General features: G+C 55.9%; 1 protein-coding gene across 4 annotated transcripts; it reads right to left on the reverse strand.

Moving 5' to 3' along the window:
* Positions 1-248: 248 nt before the first annotated feature.
* Positions 249-18,654, reverse strand: LOC105484175 (pleckstrin homology and RhoGEF domain containing G6). Of its 4 annotated transcripts, none has more exons than XM_011745547.2 (16): positions 18,488-18,654; positions 16,994-17,199; positions 15,571-15,726; positions 14,184-14,348; positions 13,391-13,486; positions 13,124-13,174; positions 12,640-12,789; positions 11,633-11,743; positions 11,350-11,499; positions 11,060-11,197; positions 10,634-10,753; positions 10,177-10,309; positions 9,946-10,061; positions 2,175-2,320; positions 814-1,506; positions 249-625 (listed from the first exon to the last, which is right to left on the reverse strand). In XM_011745547.2, exons 2-16 carry the CDS (start codon positions 17,129-17,131, stop codon positions 616-618), a joined length of 2,373 nt encoding a protein of 790 aa, XP_011743849.2. In that variant the 5' UTR covers positions 17,132-17,199; positions 18,488-18,654; the 3' UTR covers positions 249-615. The 4 variants fall into 4 exon arrangements, with proteins under 4 accessions (XP_011743849.2, XP_011743851.2, XP_011743850.2 ...); XM_011745549.2 differs by having other exon boundaries at positions 11,060-11,155; positions 18,488-18,591; XM_011745548.3 differs by lacking the exon at positions 18,488-18,654 and adding an exon at positions 17,940-18,131.
* Between the last annotated feature and the right edge of the window lie 210 nt (positions 18,655-18,864).

The raw sequence follows: 18,864 nt of genomic DNA on the forward strand, positions 1-18,864 counted from the left end.
GAGTGGTTTGTCAGGATGGGAGGCAGGGGCAGAGGCCCAGATCCTGAGGGGTGAGATGGGAAAAGCCGTGCACTAGGGCCAGGTAGCCCACCACCATCACGCCAACTGACACAGGAGTAGCAGGTTCTTGTTCCGCCCACCCTCATCTGTTGCCCAAGCTGGAGTGCGCTCACTGCAGCCTCCAACCCTTGGGCTCATGGGGTCCTCCCACCTCAGCCTCTGGACACAGGTGCACCACCACACCTGGGTAATTAAAAAAAATTTTTTTTTATAAAGACAGGGTTTCCCTATATTGCCCAGGCTGTTCTGGAACTCCTGGGCTCAAGGGATCCTCCCACCTCAGCCTCCCAAAGTGCTGGGATTACAGGCAGGCATGCCCAGCCAGGGCAGTCATTTTTATGCACAACTTTCTGTGGGGCTTAGGTGCACCTATGATACATAAATTTACAGTTCTTGATCCCCAAAGTCCTCAGAGCCGGAGGCAGGGTGCCTGGGCCAGGCTTCCTTTGGGAAATGTGGTCCTTGAGGTAGAGTCATGGATGCCAGAAGGTGACCAGCACTACTGGGGAGAGATCTCCTCTGGGAGAGATGCATGCCAAAGGTCCTCTGCCTTCCTCACACCTCTCTGAAAAGACAGGAGGGGGTGTTAGGCGACAGTCAGTGGCAATGGGTGAGAGTCGGGTGAAGAGAGGCGGAGAGCCCTTCTTGCCTCCACCCCTGCTCCTGCACTGCCCTCTTTCTATACTGCATCCCCCACCCCGTACAGACATCCCTGTCTGTCCCCTCCCAGGCCAGCTTCCCTCCAGCACTTACGATGTGGACAGAGGGGTGTCCAGATGAATGATGTGGGGTCCCCGCATCCTCTGCAGCTGGGCCCGAGTCAGCTTCCGTGGCCTGCTCTCCTGGGGCTCTGTGGCACCCTCAATCCTTTGGCTGGCCAGCTCCTCCCGGATCTCTCTGAGCATGTCCTCAGCCCGCATTGGGTGCAGGGATGTGTGGCCAGCTCTCAGGAACAGAGGCCCCTCTTCTTCCTCCTCCCCTGAGGACTCCCAGGGGCTTTCCCCGGCAGAGTCAGCATGGGCTGGGGAGGAGGGAAGCTGGCCCCGAAGCTGGGCCCTGTGCAGTGTTTCCACCACCACATTCCCTCGCACGGAGGCCCCCTCTTCTTCCTCAGACCAGGTCGGTGGGTCTCCCTGGGGAAGACTGGCTCCTTTGAGGATTCCTTCTGGCAGTTCGGGGGCGCTTCGGCGTTGAGGAGCTTGGGGGTTGGGAGGCTGGGGACGCAGAGGGACGTCCCGGAGGTCCAGGGTGGAGAAGGTGAGGCGAGGGTCCTGCCGAAGGGCTCTTTGGCGTAGACGGCTCAGCGGGGAGCGGGAGCCCGTGGGGGTGCCTGGGATCAAAGTGCCATAGCCAGAGTCTGAGGTATCATCTGGTACCAAGGGAGCATCTTCATCTGTGTCTTCTGTCACCACCAGGTGGGGGATAATGGTCGAGAACTCAGGAGTCCTACAATTAATGGCAGAGTCAGATGCATAGGGGTCAAGTTCAAGTCCAGGGAGCTTCCCTTGATCACTACATCCAGAAACGGCCCCTCCTCCAAACTTATTTTGGTATCGCCTTTCCATCGCACTGTGATTGTTTTTCTCATGTGGCTGGCTAGATTTTAAGCTCCTAAGAGAGTGCGGGCTGCCTCTAAACTGTTTTATCCATAGCACCTGGTCCAGGATGTTGTATCGAGTGGGTGGTCAGGTTTTTGCTGAGTGCTTCCTGAACTTACTTGATATTATCCTCAATGATCGATTCTTCTTTTCTCTTTAAGCTGCTGCCAAGCAGTGGTGCTATCCTAGATGGACCTCTCACACTGGGGGGGTTTGGCAGCTCTGATGTTCTGCAAATCCACACCTACCTTCATTCTCGAGCCTGCTGCTCTCAGGACGCCCCTGTGTGCCTCTAGGCTGGCTAACTCTGTAGGCTGTCTGTGCCCCACCCCCACCCCCGACCCTGCTGATACCGACCTTCCCTACCCTGCCCTATAGCCTGTGTTCCTCTATCTATTCCCAGTTCCACCAGAAGTGTACAGTGATGCCATTTCTCAGCCTTAGGGCTTCCTCCTCTTCCCCTCCCTGTCTGTGGCCCCCTACTCGGGGAGACCTTGTAGTCCATGTGAGCCTTACCTCCCCTCTGCGCTGCTCTGAGAGCCCTCCAGGGAAGGCGTGGAGGGCCTGGTGTTGGGGGACTCCCTGTCCTGGTCCCGGTAGAGGGCCAGGAGCTCCCTCTTCTGTTGAACGTACTCCTCTGCCTTCAGTTTCTGTAGGGTGATCTGGGACAGGACACTTTCATTATTAAGAGCTCTCATTTATTGAGCACTTGTTGTTTGCCAGGCACCCTGCTAAGTGCATTACATATATTACCTTATTTTATTTTATTTTATTATTTTTTGAGATGGAGTCTTACTCTGTCACCCAGACTAAAGTGCAGTGGCATGATCTTGGCTCACTGCAACCTCCACCTCCCGGGTTCAGGCGATTCTCCTGCCTCTGCCTCCTGAGTATCTGGGATTACAGGCACCTGCCACCATGCCCGGCTAATTTTTGTATTTTTGGTAGAGGCGGGGTTTCACCATCTTGGCCAGGCTGGTCTCAAACTCCTGACCTTGTGATCCACCCCATTTGGCCTCCGAAAGTGCTGGGATTACAGGCGTGAGCCACCGCACCCGGCCTACATTACCTTATTTAATCTTTACAAAAACCCCATGAACCAGATCTTTTTACCCCTACCTTACTACTGAGACATGGAGACTTTAAGGTTAAGTAACTGCCCAAGGGGGTACTTCTTACAGTAAGAAAGTGGGGTGGTGCCGGGATTTGGTTGGCAGCAAACTCTGGAGCTAGTGCTGGGGGTGAGTGGGGTGAAAAGAATGGCCCTTTTCCTACCTGTACAGTCTTCCTGCTTCTCATGTCCCATTGGCAGACCCGTTATCAGGTCTGCCCCCTCCTTCAGGAAGCCCTCCCTGGTTGGTGGTGATGGTGGAATAAGTGTTCTGAATTGGTACTGGTTGCTCCTTCAAGAGCGTCCCTCTCCTACCACCTGGGCCTCTGCCCTGAAGCTGGGAGGAGCAGGAGGGCAGAACATGGGCAGAGGTGGGCTTTGTCCTGGGCTGAGGTCTCTGCTGTCCTTCAGGGAGAGGACGCATTATATTGTCTGTCTTCCTCTCCCCCCGCAGCGATCTCATACAGTTACCATCAGAATGAAATGGCGCCATCTGAGAAAAAATTTTCAAAGCACCTTTGCACAGGTGGTCATTTGATACACACCATTGCCCTGTGGTGTGGAGAACATGAATCCTAGCCCATTTTACAGATAAGAAGCCTAGACCTAGAGAGGTGAAGTGACTTGCCCAAGGTCCCACGGGTACAGAGAAGCAGAGCTGGGGCAGGGCCTTGCTCTTTGAGTCCTAGTTCAGTCAATGCAACACGTTCAAGGACAGCCTTGAAAGGTAAAGAGTTATGAAAGGTCAGTTGTTAGCTTGGGGAGGGGAAGAGGGAGGGGGAAGGAGAGGGAAGAGAAGGTGATAGAGCTGAGGTTGGAGGCGGAGGCAAGCCTTGGCAAAAGGGAGGTACCGGTGGCTGCAGTGGGCAGCACTAATGTCAGCACTTGCTGGTATGGCCATATCATTGTTAAATATTGAAGTCTTCTGTGCTGGTAAGGAAATGGCTGCTGTCTGGGTCTCATCCACTTCCCCCACCCCCATGATCTGGCAACCAGGGGGAGAACATCTGGCACAGCAAAGGACCTCTAGTGCACACTGCCTTCTGATTGGCTGATGCCCATGCTATACTAATTGTGAAATATATCCAGTATCTCCCCAGTTTGAAGTATATGAGCCAGCAATTCCTGGGCACCTAGACTTTCCCAAAGCCTCTCCAGAAACCCTGGGGGCAGCTGGGTCGGGACAAGAGATGAAATGGATGAACGGGGATAGGAAAATGACATCAGCCTTGTATTTCCAATTCTGCTTTTTCTGGCTCTCCAGTCACTTAGTCCCAAGGGTGACAGCAGTCTCCTAAGATGTGGTCTGTTGGCCAGAGCAGGGGAGGGTGCCTGGGAGCAGGAAACCTGCCAGGGCTAGGACCTGGGGCAGGACTCCTTCTTTCCCAGGCCTCATCTCCCAGCTCCATGTGAAGTGAGGGAAGGAGTGAGAGAAGGGAGGGTGGAGGCGCTGGGCCGACCTGCTTGTCCTGTTGGGGTGCCCTTTTGCCCCACAGGACCAAATTCAGGTTTGCGTTTGGGGTGCCAGGGGAGGGATATTATGTGAAAGAAAAGAACTGGAAGGAAGCAGAGTTTCTGTAAGGGACGTCCAATGCCAGCATCTCTGCTAAACTTGCCCCTTGCCCAACCCAAGCCATGAGCACGGGGCGGGGGGTCGGGGGAATGGGAGGGATGGGGATGGGCCTCTTTGAGGTGCTTCCCGGTGAGCCCAAAGCCTCTCCAGCAACCCTGGGAGGATTTTCTTGGCTTGGATAAGAGGAGAGACACAGAGGGGGCAGAGGGGAGGACGGGAAAGGAAAAGGAAATTGGTGCTTGAGCCAGAATATGACACCCCTACAAAACTGAGAAGAGGAAGGGAGGGGCCCCAGCAGGATTCTCCTTCCTTTGTCCCCGTGGAGAGGAAATGCCTCCTTTCCCTGCTGTCTCTGGGGTGGCTCCTAGGTTCACCCACTCTCCTCCCAGAACTCCCCAGTGCTGGACTAAAACCGAGCTTTGAAAGGTGCCCACTGACTTCCTGGGCAACAGATGCGGATACGTTTCCCCAATCAGCAGCAGGCCCTACCCAGGCCCAAAGACCACCCCTTTCTCCTAATGATGACAATGGCAAACATTTATGGAGTTCCCATACAGTGCTGGGCCTTGTGCCTGGCCACTTGCGGACTGTCTGTCCTGCGTGCACTGCATTTCCCCAAGGGGTGAAGTAACTCCCTGACAGGTGCTCCGGCCTCTCCTTCAGACCCTGGCTCTTAGCTTCGGCTGCCTCCTTCAGTCTCCCTGCTTTCATTTCTCGGTCGCCATCTCTGACAGCTCTTTCTGTTCCTGTCACTGTTCCTTTTCCTCTTCTCAGTCCCTGGGCATTCCCCAAGATTCAGTCTCTTTTCCCTGGAGAAGTTTACTTTCTCTGAAAGCGTGAGTCATCACAGCTAGACCCGCTAGGAATAAATCTGCAAGTCAACATTTCTGCCAGGGCGAGAAAACAATAGTCTGACCCCTGGGGACTGCGCCATGAAAAGGACCAACAGAGACTCTACTGCCCTCTTCAGTTTATAAAGACTGATGGCTCCAGAGAGGATTCCCTAAGAATTTGGTGTAAGACAATAGCAGGAAAAGTAATTCCAAAGTTTCGGTTTTGTTTGTTTTGCTAAGGAAGGCCAGGGAGCCTTGGTGCGTATCTTGGTTATAGATCTTTACAGCTCTTTCCTGTTAGCCTGGAGTGAGGCTACCGGGGGCTGAGTTGTTTGCTTAATAAAATACCGGTAATTTTTAGTAGCCCTGGGGGTTCTAAAGGGAGGAGGTGAGGGTCTGGCTGCTGTTCTGTGACTAAAAACCAAAAAAAGAGGAGAAAGTTCTGAAGGTGGAGGTGGCAAAGAAAAAAGGCAGCCTGGCACTCGCTGCCACCCCCACTGGTTGTCCTGGGGAAGTGGAGCTTTAGGAACACTGATGCCACTAGCTTCTGCTTTTGTCCTTGGGCTCCCCTTGAGCCTCTAGCCTTCAGGAAAATTTTTTATTTAACTTTTTTTTTTTTTTTTTTTTGAGACAAGGTCTCACCCCGCTGTCTAGGTTGTAGTGCAGCGGTGGGAACATAGCTCACCGCAGGCTCTACCTCCCAAGTTCAAGCGATCCTCCCACCTCAGCCTCCCGAGTAGCTGGGACTACAGGCGCACGCCACCACGCCCAGCTAATTTTTGTATTTTTTGTAGAGATGGGGTTTTGCCATGTTGGCCATAGGCTGGGTCTTAAACTTCTGGGATCAAGCCATCTGGCTGCCTCAGCCTCTCAAAGTGCTGGGATTACAGGAGGTGAGCCACGATGCCTGGCCAAGAAAATTTGATTAACCACCAGCATGATTCACTTGCCAGTCAGTCCAGCCTAGGGGAAAATGTGTTTAGGCTTAGGCGGAAGTGGTGGAGAGAAGCCCCTGCCCCGCAGAGGGGCCTGTGAACGTAGCTGGAAGCAGGGGACAGGGCAGATGGGAGACCACTCTCATCACAAAACCCACCTGCCTCTCCTTGGGGTGTGTCTTTTGTCCTTATTTTTCACCTGAATTCCGGGTCTTTCTTTCTGCATTTCCCAAAGCCCCTAAGATATCTCCACTAGGGTGTATCTTGGCTGCCTCGATTTCAAAGGGCTGCTGTTTAAATATTCCTACCCTAAAGCCACCTCACCGAGGAAGCAATAACTAAACAAACGAGTTTCCCTTTCCCTTTCTAATGACTGCATTTCTCTCTGGGGTCCCACTGCCAATGCAGTCTTCCAAACTGAAACTTCAGGAAGCCAACTGTGCTCTTTGCCCCTGGGTATCTGGAGTTCCTGAGCCTGTGCCCAGTGCTGGCACCAGCCTGTGTGCCTAAGCTGAAAGACAGCTTTGAGTCTCCCTAGGAAGCAGATACTGTTATTGTGTATATCTGTTTTGCAGTTGAAGAAATTGAAGTTGAGGGAGGTCATATAACTTTCACAAGGTCACATGAAAAATCACATGGATTTTTCTGAACTCAGTATAGACTTTAACCACAGTGTCCCTAAAGCTCCCCTGCCTCTTCCCTCTTCTTTAGCTCCTTTCTTCTCCTTTGTTTTTTGTTCTTTTTTGCAATGTCTCCCTAAGGCTGTGGCACTAAACCTTCCATGTTTCACACCCAAACTAGTACAATAAACCTCCTGTCACCAATTTCTCCCTCCTCCAGCCCACCTAGCACACTGCTACCTGATTTCCTGAAAACCCAATTCAAGAGGAAACCCACTGATTTCACCCTTGCTCAAGAATGCATGGCAGGGTCGGCCGGGCGCGGTGGCTCAAGCCTGTAATCCCAGCACTTTGGGAGGCCGAGACGGGCGGATCACGAGGTCAGGAGATCAAGACCATCCTGGCTAACATGGTGAAACCCCGTCTCTACTAAAAATACAAAAAAAATTAGCCGGGCGTGGTGGCGGGCGCCTGTAGTCCCAGCTACTCGGAGGCTGAGGTGGGAGAATGGCGTGAACCCGGGAGGCGGAGCTTGCAGTGAGCCGAGATCGCGCCACTGCACTCCAGCCTGGGAGACACAGCGAGACTCCGTCTCAAAAAAAAAAAAAAAAAAAAAAAAGAATGCATGGCAGGGTCATGCACGGTGGCTCACACCTGTAATCTCAGCACTTTGGGAGGCCGAAGTATGCAGATCGTTTAAGCTCAGGAGTTCAAGACCAGCCTGGGCAACATGGCAAGACCCTGTCTCTACAAAAAAAATGCAAAAAATTAGCCAGGTGTGGTGGTGCACACCTGCAGTCCCAGCTATGTGGGAGGTTAAGGTGGGAGACCCACCTGAGCCCAGGAAGTTGAGGCGGCAGTGAGCTGAGATCATGCCACTGCACTCTAGCCTGGGCAATAAAGTAAGACTCTGTCTAAAAAAAAAAAAAAAAAAGGATTCACGGTGGGCTGTCTCTTGTCGACCCTATTCAACCCAAGCCCATCCAGGCCACAGGGTTCTGCAGCTCTGAGGGTCTGTAGAATCTGGCCTCTTACCATGCACTCACACACCCTGTGCTCCAGACTTAGGCAGATATGGCCGTTATTCCAGAAATATATCCAGCCCAATTGGTCCTCTGATTCTTCTGCTCATGGTCTTCCCATCCTTAAAAGTCCAACTCAAATCTTCACCCCCTTTGGCCATTCCACTCCTGTAGTGGGTGGAATAGTGGCCCCCCAAAAGATAGATATATCTGTGTCCTACCCTCTGGAACCTGTGAATGTGACCTGATTTCGAAGAAGAGTCTTTGCAGGTTTGCAGAGATCCTGAGAGCTCAAGATGGCTCTCTCTGGATTTAGGGTGGGCTCGAAATCTAATACTCACGTCTTTGTAAGAGAAAGGAGGGGAAAATTTGGACACAGACATACGGAGAGGAAGGCCAGGGGAAGACAGAAAAAGAGACTGGAACTTGGTTGCCACAAGCCACGGAACACCTGGGGCAACCAGGAGCTGGAAGAGGCAAAGAGGGATTCTCCCCTAGAGCCTTCAGAGGAAACTCAGCTCTGCCTACACCTTGATTTGAAACCTCTGGCCTCCAGAACTATGAGAGATTAAGCTTCTGATATGTTTTAGGCCACCAAGTTTATGGGACCTAATACAGCTCCATTTGCATCTCTCTTCTTTTGAACTCCTCCTGCTTTTTTTTTTTTTTTTTTGAGACGGAGTCTCGCTCTGTCGCCCAGGCTGGAGTGCAGTGGCCAGATCTCAGCTCACTGCAAGCTCCGCCTCCCGGGTTCCCGCCATTCTCCTGCCTCAGCCTCCCGAGTAGCTGGGACCACAGGCGCCGCCACCTCGCCCGGCTAATTTTTTGTGTTTTTAGTAGAGACGAGGTTTCGCCGTGTTAGCCAGGATGGTCTCGATCTCCTGACCTCGTGATCCGCCCGTCTCGGCCTCCCAAAGTGCTGGGATTACAGGCTTGAGCCACCGCGCCCGGCCCTCCTCCTGCTTTTTATCTGCTCACATCACTCCCCTGCCCGGCCCTTTCACTGGCCCTCTGTCATCCAAAGGACAAAGCTCACCTACAGGATACCTTATCGTGACATCCAGAGATGGGCATGACCTGGTGGCACCTACCTGCTAGCCTCTCCCTGCTGTATCTACTCTTGTACTTTATACTGTAGCAATACTAATGGGGGCAGTCCTCTCAACACACACAACTGTTTCACATTTCTGGCCTTTGCACTTTCTGCTCCTCCATGTGGAATGCCCTTCCCTTCCGCCCTTGACTTCCTGACATACTCCTAGGTATCCTCCCAAATGGTGCTCAGACATCAGCTCCTCTGTGTTCCTTCCAAACAGACCCAGCAGACAATGCATTGCTCCCTTCTCTGTCCCGGCTTCATTCTACATAACGTCTTTCTATTATTTGTATACTAATTACTCTAACTAGGCTACAGCACCTATACCTTGAGGGCAAGAATGGTGGTTTATTCTTTTCTGATTCCCTAGCACCTAGCCCTAGCGCCTGTACTCAGCAAGTGCCCTGTAAATGTCTGCAAATGGAAGATGACTTCTAGAAGTTAATCATTTCGGGCTGTACAAACCTTCAGGGGATGCCATGTCTTGGGCTGTCCCAGTGGCTGGCACAGTAGCTGGCCAAAGGCTTTTTCCATCTTCTGATGGATGGTGGAGGCTCTGCCTCCCTCTTTGGGGCACATCAGATTGTCCAGTCTGAACCTGAACCCACCCCAGCCTCTCTCTCCTCCTCCCCTCTTTGCTCCCATCTTCCTTCCTTCCTTCCTTCCTTCCTTCCTTCCTTCCTTCCTTCCTTCCTTCCTTCCTTCTTTCCTTCCTTCCTTCCTTTCTTCCTTCCCTCCTTCCTTTCTTCCTTCTTTTTTTCTTCAGGGTCTCACTCTATCACCTAGGCTGGAGTGCAGTGGCACTATCTCAGGTCACTGCAACCTCCACTTCCTGGGCTCAAGTGATTCTCCTGCCTCAGCCTCCAGAGTAATTGGGACTACAGGCACACACCACCATGCCTGGCTAATTTTTGTATTTTTAGTAGAGACAGGGTTTCACCATGTTGGCCAGCTGGTCTCAAACTCCTGACCTCAGGTGATCCTCCCGCCTCGACCTCCCAAAGTGCTAAGATTACAGGTGTGAGCCACCGCCGTGCTTCCATTTCTGAGCTCTGGGGACCCCTGCCCATGCCTCCCCATCCCTGGCTTCCCCGTACCTGAGCCTGCTGGGTCTTCTCCAGCCACCGGGCACGGTCTGTAGGACTGGGACACTGCACAATGAGGGCGCTGGAGACACACTGGAATTCAGTGAGGTGGATCAGCAGGAAGCTGTCTGGATGGAGGAGACAACCTTCGAGAGGCCAGCCTTTATTTGATCTCCATCCCAGCCCCTCCTTCCCCTCGCTAAGAAGAGGGAGAAGAAAAGGCTCCCCGCAGGAAGGACGTACGAGGGTCTCTCAGGGGTTGGCACACGAGCTTCTCCAGCATGAGAGGGGGGCGGATGACCTTGGCTTTGTCCACCTTGCGCTGGGGCTTGGTCACGAGGAGCACGTCAGAGAAGAGGAACAGGTGCACGTCCAGCTGGGTGTGGGGGCGTAGGGGAAAGAGACAGGGTCAGCTGGAGCCAGGGGCAGGGCTGGTCCAGGAGGAGGCACAGGCATGGTGCTCAGACACACAGGGACACACGCAGAGCCCAAATGTGGGAGTGGCCAGGGCCGTCACTTTGGTCCCATCTCTCGATTTACAGGCAGGGAAAGTGGCTGGCTCAGGGTCACACAAATGACTGGGGCTTAGCCAGAACCACATCCTTTCCCCAAAACTCCTCTTCTCCCACTTCTGGCGTTTCTGCCTCTTACCTTCTCCCACCATGCCCCGTCCCCTCCACTCTGTCCCCAGCACCCTCACCTTCCCTTCTCGTCCCTCCTTCACTCGCACGGGTCCCTCCAGCAGCAGCTGTCTGGTGTGCTCAGAGGCAACCCCCAGCATGGGGGATGTCAGGTCCAGGGTGGAGAATGGACGCAGGTTCTGAGGGACACAGAGGGGAGGGGTCAGGGTGCTCGGCAGGCTGCCTGGACTTCCTGGCCAAGAGCGGCTCCTGGTTCTGCCACCAACACCTTTCTGTTTCTGTCCTTCCCCCATGGGCTAGAGGAAGCCTCCCAGTGCCTGCTTTGTACTCTTCTGACCTCTACCCCTTGGACTGTCACCACCGGGAAGGAATGATGGACACCCTCATGGCACCCAAGGACGGGGCGTTCTGGCCTCGCCAGGCCCCCCTTCACCAGTATCCCTGGGACCTTGCTTTTCCTGGGCCCCTTCCCTCTGCCCTCTCACCTTCTCCACCTCATCACTGGGGGGCTCCAGCACCTCGTAGGGCCCGATGCGCTGGGCTGCAGCCGCCAAGCTCTCTTGCTCTTCGCCCTGGCGGACCTGCCCATTGATGTGTCGCAGGAATGACTCCACGGCTTCGATCTAGGTGGGGTTGGGGGTGCGGGAGGAGGGACGGCTCGGCACCTCTCCCAACCAACGCCAGCCACAGCACAGCGCTACACTGTCACAGACACACTAAGAAAGAGACCCAGTCCCTGACGCACCAGAGTCCTAGCCCCCCCCGGGGCACCTACCATGGCATTCAGGGCCTCTTGGGCTCGCGCCTCGGGGCTCCTCTTGAGCACAGCATGGAGCAGCAGTGGGTACTTGGTGATGCGCTGGTGGGGCTTGATGAGCAAGTCACAGAGCATCTGCCTCCCGGAGCGCTTGTGCTTCTCACACCACTGCAGGGAAGGCGGGTGGGGCTCAGGGGTTTGCTCCCTCCTGCCCTGCCTGGTGGTGAACTCAGCCTCAGGCTCTGCTGGAGACTGGCTGGCTAAGATGCACCCGTCCCCCTCCCCAGCACCCCTCTCCCACCTGCACGAAGGCATGGAAGAGAGGGTTAGTTTCTTGCTGCTCTCGGGCGTAAGCCATGGTCTGCTTCACTCGGAGGCAGTACTGGACATAGGGGTGGAACCTCTGGCCAAACTGGAGAGACAGATACAGGAGGTGGGGAGCAGGCACGGGGAGAAGACCATGAATACAGGCTCTGGCTGCAGGACCCAGGAGCAGGTGAAGAGAGTCTCATGGAGTCCCTGAGCCCAGCTCCCTCCTGACAGTCCCTGCCTCCCAGGATCCTCCCAGGAATGCTCTGAAGGCTAGGCCTCTCTCTGGATGCCAGGGAGGAGCCTGAGGTCCCGACACAGACCTAGAGCTCTCTGAGCTCCCTCCATCCACAGTGCTGCTGGGGCCTGCTGCTCTGAACTTACTCTCCCACCATCAATAATTCAGCTGGACCGTTTTCAGGACACTGCAGATCCCATTTCACCCTGGGGGTGGGGTGGCCACATAAGGGTTTGCTCAGAAGCCTTGCTCCTGTGGAGGGGTTGCCTAAGGCTCCCAGGAGAAGGACGCCTCCCTCTCTACCCCACTGCAACTTTTCCCTGCAGGGCCCACATTTTCCTGGCTAGGTAACATTGTAGAAGAAAGTCAGACCCTAGGCCCTCTTGCTTTCTCTTGTCACTCTTCTCCATGCCCCGGGTGCCTCCTGTGGCCTTTTACACCCGCCCAAGTCATCTTAAGGGTCCCCTCACTTAGGCCCCATTGGCTGCACCCAGCTTTTGTAGTTGATGGGAGCCGAGGTGTGACCCTTCCCTGAGACAGATTTTCATTTCATAAGGGCCTCCAGAAGAACAAGGAACCTGTGGCACAGAGGTCAGACTTGTGGCATGCAGGGAGGAGATGAGGTGATATGAGGGGTAGGGGCTGTGTCCTGCGGCCCTTCAAACCACAGAGAGTTGCGTACTGCGGGCATGCCCTACACACAGGACCCCCGCGGGCTCCCAGTCCTGCCCCATCCGGACACAGCCCTTCACAGGCCTCACCGTCAGGAAGCCACTTTCCAGACCCATGGGGTCCAGGGGCTGGCCCGAGGCCCGAGTTTCCTCCAGGGTGGGCCCCAGCACCTCCTCCCAAAAGCTCCGGTGGGTTCGAATCAGGCTGGGGACATTTCCAAACAGGGTCTCAGCTGACACCTGGAGGAGGGAGCAGAACTGAGCAGCACACCTTTGGCAGGTCACCAGGGGTGGCACTGGCCCAGGAAAGGTGAGGACCCTAAGCTTGGACAGCAGGGGCGGGGGTGAAGAGGGATGAACGGGGCAGTGGGCTCGGAAGATCTCAAGGATGCCAGTCTGGGAAATGGGGGGCCTGTGGCCTGCTTGGAGTCCCCAGTAACAGGGAAGTAGGGAGGGCAAGGCGTCCCAAAAAATAGGGCAGTGGGAATGTAGACAGGGATGGCTGCAGGGCCCACCCTCATCCCCAGGCTCAGAGCTCGGGCTGTGCCAGGATCCCCCCCAAGCACCCACTCACTTCCGTCAGCAGTCCCACTCGCTGCAAGTTCAGCAGGCCAGCGGCTAGGAGCTGCAGGGAGGGGGATGAGGGTCTCAGGACCCAGCGCAGCCCTTCAGTGCCACCTCCCACCCCCCATCAACTTCAGTACTGCTGACCTATCTTCCTGGATCCCAGACTGGCCTGAAATCCTGCCCCTCCCTCCCCCAGTGACCTGTCTTCCAGTCTGGGAGGATGGGGGATCATGCAGGGAAGATGGGGCCGGGGCTGGGGCTGAGGGAGGCTCACGTCGGTCATGATCTTGAGCTTTCTCACGTAGATCAGCTCGGTGGTCAGGAGCTCCCACAGGGCCTCCTGTTGGTGGCAGAGCTCCCGGCTCATCTCCTGGGGTGGGGAGAATGCTGGTTCAGTGGGGAGTGATAATTAGAATGGCATGTATCAGCTGCTAAGTGCTACTTGATCCACTTCATAGGTTCTAGGCACTTTGTACATGACCATGAACTTTTTTATTTTTTATTTTTTTATTTTTTTTTTGAGACGGAGTCTCGCTCTGTCGCCCAGGCTGGAGTGCAGTGGCCGGATCTCAGCTCACTGCAAGCTCCGCCTCCCGGGTTCACGCCATTCTCCTGCCTCAGCCTCCCGAGTAGCTGGGACCACAGGCGCCGCCACCTCGCCCGGCTAATTTTTTGTGTTTTTAGTAGAGACGGGGTTTCGCCGTGTTAGCCAGGATGGTCTCGATCTCCTGACCTTGTGATCCGCCCGTCTCGGCCTCCCAAAGTGCTGGGATTACAGGCTTGAGCCACCGCGCCCGGCCGACCATGAACTTTTAATCCTCAAACCAATGTGTAGGTGGTATTATCCCCACTTTACATATGTGGTAAGTGAGGCCCAGAGAACTTTACTGTCTTGACCAAGGTCTCACTAGTAAGTGGCAGAGCTGGGGTCTGAACCCAGATCAACGCATTTCCAGATGCTTTTTCCACATGACCCCACTTCCCAAGGCCTTTCCCTCCTCTAGAGCAGAATCTATGTGTGCATTCACACCGTGGGGACGGACTCACCTTGTGAGTTTCAGGCTCACCTTGTGCCCAGGCACCAGCTCCCTCCAGGACTTCTCGATGGCCAGGCCGCTGTCGCCACCCTCTCCTATCTCCCAGTGCCGCCGGTCCTCAGGGGGCAGCCGGGGCATCCCAAACATGCTGAAAGTGTGCAGCCTCACCTCCAGCTCATGGGCCTTGGTGACTTCCTGGGGGAGCCAAGCAGGGCATCAGCTCTGGCCACATCCTTGGCACCCAGCCACAGGGCTCCAGGAGGGCTGTGTGTGTGTGCATGTGTGTTTAAGTGTGTGTGTGTCTGGAATGGGAGATGGCAGGCAGCACTGAGTATGAGTGGGGACACGGAGGCCTGGAGGACAGGGGTCAGCCCCAGTTGGAATTCCAGGGAAAAAGGCATTGCTGGAATGTGGGTGAAGAGGCACCCTGGTCTGCAGAAAGATCCCTGGAGAGGGGTCTGATCTAGGCTCCCTGACAGGAAAGAGGCTTTCCATGGGTCTCCTGAATCAGAATGAGGTAGGGGAGGGACAGAAACAGACACTCAGAGGGAACTTCAAGTGAATCAGAACAAGACTTAGAGAACCAGTGGTCTCAGGCACCACTGACAATTTGCCCATAAAATGGCATTTTTTTATGAGGTAGCATGGCTTACATTTTACAAGTTTCTTTTTTCTTTTTCTTTTTTTTTTTTTTGAGACAGAGTTTTGCTGTTGTCGCCCAGGCTGGAGTGCAGTGGCACAATCTCGGCTCACTGCAACTTCCACCTCCTGGGTTCAAGCGATTCTCCTGCCTCAGCCTCTTTAGTAGCTGGGATTACAGGTGCCCGCCATGATGCCCAGCTAATTTTTTTTGCATTTTTGCTAGAGACGGGGTTTCACCATGTTGGCCAGGCTGGTCTCGAACTCCTGACCTCAGGTGATCCACCCATCTCAGCCTCCCAAAGTGCTGGGATTACAGGCGTCAGCCTCTGCGCCCGGCCCATTTTACAGGTTTCTTTGGCACCTAGTAATGTGAGCAACAGACACTCCTAACCCTCACTCACTCCATCTGGATGTGGCTCTAGAGGAGGGGTGAGGCTCACAGCGGCGGCAAAGGATGGTGTGGTCCTGAGGATGGAGGGAGCATACCTGACTCTCAGCGACTTGGTAATTTGACTTGGTAATTTTCAAAAACTGAAAGCTCAATATCAATCGTTTATCCACATTTAATCAAAGTGTCTTAAGTCAAAGTCCCTGGTTGCCATGCATAGACTAAGGAGAGATATATCCCTGAGGGGCCCTACGCAGAGCCATGTCTGACTGGCAGGCAGCAGCCTCCTGGACCTGTGGTCTCAGCCCCTGGGGCTTGCCGGTCATCTGTGGAGCCATCACAATTGGGGCTGCATGCGTGGGGATGGGAGGAGAGGGACCCCCTTACCTTGAGTTTGGGGGAGTGAGGCAGGCCAGCCCCCACATGGCCCCCGTGCCTCTTCTCGGGCTCTGGATCTCGCAATCTCATGGGTGACAGGCCTCGGGACTGGCCAGAACCCCTGACAAAGGGGACATACTGCTGGAGGCGTCGGCGACTGGGATCCTGGGAGAGGAGTAGGGGAAGTTCTGGGGGTGCCTCTCTTTCCCCAGAAACCCCAGAGAGGTAGTAGGGGGCAGTCTTGGCTCTAGATGTTGTTCCCCCACCCTGGTAAGTCGGGCTGGCTCACTTCTCCCCGCAAACCAGTTTGGTGTGGGCTGCTCCTGCCCTGAGTCACAGCGGCTGCTGCCAGCAAGGCTAAGCTGAGTGGGCAGGGGCATGACAGCCTGGCTCCCCAAGTGGGCCTGGGGCAGAAGTGGGGCCTCCTGCCGAGCAGGTGCACAGGCACACACATGCCTGGACTCTGGTGTGTGTGCCTCCACTGCCTCCTGCTCTCCGTACCGGGGGGGTGCATGGACAAGGCATGGTGCACACAGCATTCTGGTCTCTCGTAACTCTCCTTGTCTGTGACCAGCCTCCCTGACACATGGGGACGAGGGCACACACATGTGCAGCCTCCTCCCCGGGGGTGTGCAGCCTGCATCCCATCCAGCTGGGAGTGGCTGCCCTTCCGTGTGAAAGGCTGAGGCCACTGCCACCACATGGCTCCTCCCAGGGCAGGCCTGGTCACATTCCTTCATTTGCCTGTGGCCTGAATTACCCCACATGCTTCCTAGTCTCCCTTCTCACCCACAGCCTAGGAAAGTCCCATCTCCACAGGCAGAATTCTCGTGCAGTGAGGCAGGGGATATCCCAGCCACAAGCAGAACTGTCCTCAAGGTGGAGGGGAAGCCTGCAGGCTGAGGGACAGACTTGACTTCCACACCCCTCTCCTTGGTCAGGATGGGAGGAGGGCCAGGCAGTTCCAACCAGGGGTGGAGCCAAGGCAGGCACCCTCCTGTCCCTACCCACCACTGGAGGAGCAGGGACACCCTGAACCTTTGCTCATCTTCATCCTGACTCAGGGAGAGGCAGATCTCAGGAAGCCCTCAAACCCCTGCCAAGCAGAGGCGGGTGCCTGGGAGGCGCCAGCTCTGGGGTTTGATGACCTTACCCGCAGCTCTTTGTCTGAGACCTGTCTAACAGCACTCCTCTACGGGCCTGGCTTCTCCTGGCTCTGCCTCTCCTGCCCAGCTGCCTGGGACTGGGGTGTGACATCCCTGGAGCCTGGCCCTGTCACTGCCCTCCTCTTCCCTGCAACCCAGGAAAGAAGAGTAGGGTAAGGGGCAGGAATAGCTCAACCTCTGAACCTGTAAGGGGACAGAGGCTCCACAGCCTGGGTGTCCTCCCTCCTGCCCCACCAGGTCACTTTTGGGGCACAGTCTGGACTCACCAGCAGCAGGCCTCCTCGGGGATAGAGACTGCCAGCAGTGCTCTGAGCGGAGGCTCGATGCCGACCCCCATAAGTCTCAATGCGGGAGGCCACGAGTCCTTGGAGGGGGCCCTCATTTGGAGGACCAAAGGCCTTCATCCCTTCTCTGCTGGGTCACCTCCAAAGGGCCATATCTTCAATGTCCAGGAGAAAGAGGTCCCCTAGGGCTGCAAGAGAGAAAAGAGAGGAATGGAAGGGCCATTCCCAATCAGCGAATGGCACCAGGTGGGAGACCAACACTGGTGCGGGGCCTGGGCAGGAGGGTATAGTGGGGGAGGAGAGGGCCAAGGGCTTAGTCACTTGTTGGGGGGAACATGGCTGCCTCATCTATGACTTGATGGGAGTAGGGTAGGTCCAGGTACATACTGTGTAGGAAGCCCCTTGGAGATGTACCTCCTCTCTCACATGTGTGCATATTTGGGGTACAAGCTCCTGCACTGGTCTCAAATGGGAACAAGGGTCACAGACAGGTCTCGGGCTTTCTGGATACACCCAGGTGGGAGGGTTCTAACCCCATCCCCTTCCCCATATATCCCCTTCCCCATATAAAGCCTGGGAAAAAGCTGGAGGGAGGCCCTGGTGGGTGGGGTGGGCTGGGAGTGGGGGTGGCTGGAGACAGCCCAGTCTGCCACCAGTTTTTATACAGCCTGCAAGCCTTTACATAGCTACACAGTTGGAACAACTTCTGCCCCCCTGCAAAAAACCCACCAATATTTTGGGACAAGTAAATATTATATGATATTCAAATTCAGTGTCCATAACTACAGTTTTGTTGGAATCCAGCCTCCTCTGCTGGTCTCCTAATAATCTGTGGCCGCTTTCTTGCTAGTTGGGACAGACGGTGTAGGCCGCAAAGTCGCTGATATTTACTGTCTGGCCTTTACTGAAAGGCTTGCCCGTCTCTTACCCGAACCCTCCTGGCCACAGACAGGGAGGTGAGTGGGGCCAGCTCTCCGGCCACTGGCCTTAGGGATCAGTCAAATAGAAGAAGAGTTTCTCGGGCTGTATATTTGGTCCTTGCCAGCCTCTGGGAACACCACCATGGAGCTGGTGGCCAGGCGTGGGGCTCCATCCCTCCCGGCTAAACCTGGAGGGAGGGCCCGCCCTCGAGTGGGCAGGGCCTGGAAGAGGAGAGGCCTCCTAAGGGGCGGTGGGCTCAAGGAGGCTGCGCAGGTGCTTGTGCCCCGACCAGGTGAGCCTGAGGTCCCGACTCAACCCTCCCTTACTTTCCTCCGATTTAGGAGCAGAGGAGGAAACGTTCGCTGTCCCTCCTGCCGCCTCCCAATAGTCCTCCCTCTGAGGGCGCCGTCTCCCTCGCACTGCTCCCTACCCAGGGTCCTTTCTCAGCCTGGCCCCCGGCTCCCCTCCTCCCGCCTTCTGGAGGCCCGGCCTGCCTTCCTCTTCGCCCCGGCTTCCAGACCCCAGTCCCGGCCGCGCAGCCCTCCCGCCGCTCACCTGTGCTCACAGGTGTCACCGCAGCCGCTGCCCTGCGCCGCCCTCCCCGCCCGCGGGGCTTCCCGTCGCCGTCGGTTCCCAGGAGATGCCAGTCAGCCCCGATGCCCGGCCTGGGACTGGGATCGAGCGGCCCGCCGGAGCCGGGCAGCGCGGGGCCGGGCGAGGAGGGCGGGGACCGGGCCGGCCCCTCCCTACCGCCAGCACCGCTCGGGGCAGAGGGGCGGGACCCTGGGGACCGAGCAGCCCCCGCCCTCCCGCAGCCACCGCCTCCCCTGGCGAGGACAGCTCCCGTGGCAGTGCCCTCCTGTCCCCTTTTCGGTCGCACCTGAACTCAACACCCGCCGGCCCAGCGGGAGGGCTGGGACCGCGCGCCCTCG

Source organism: Macaca nemestrina, chromosome 10, assembly GCF_043159975.1.
Source record: "Macaca nemestrina isolate mMacNem1 chromosome 10, mMacNem.hap1, whole genome shotgun sequence".
Lineage (NCBI taxonomy): Eukaryota > Metazoa > Chordata > Mammalia > Primates > Cercopithecidae > Macaca > Macaca nemestrina.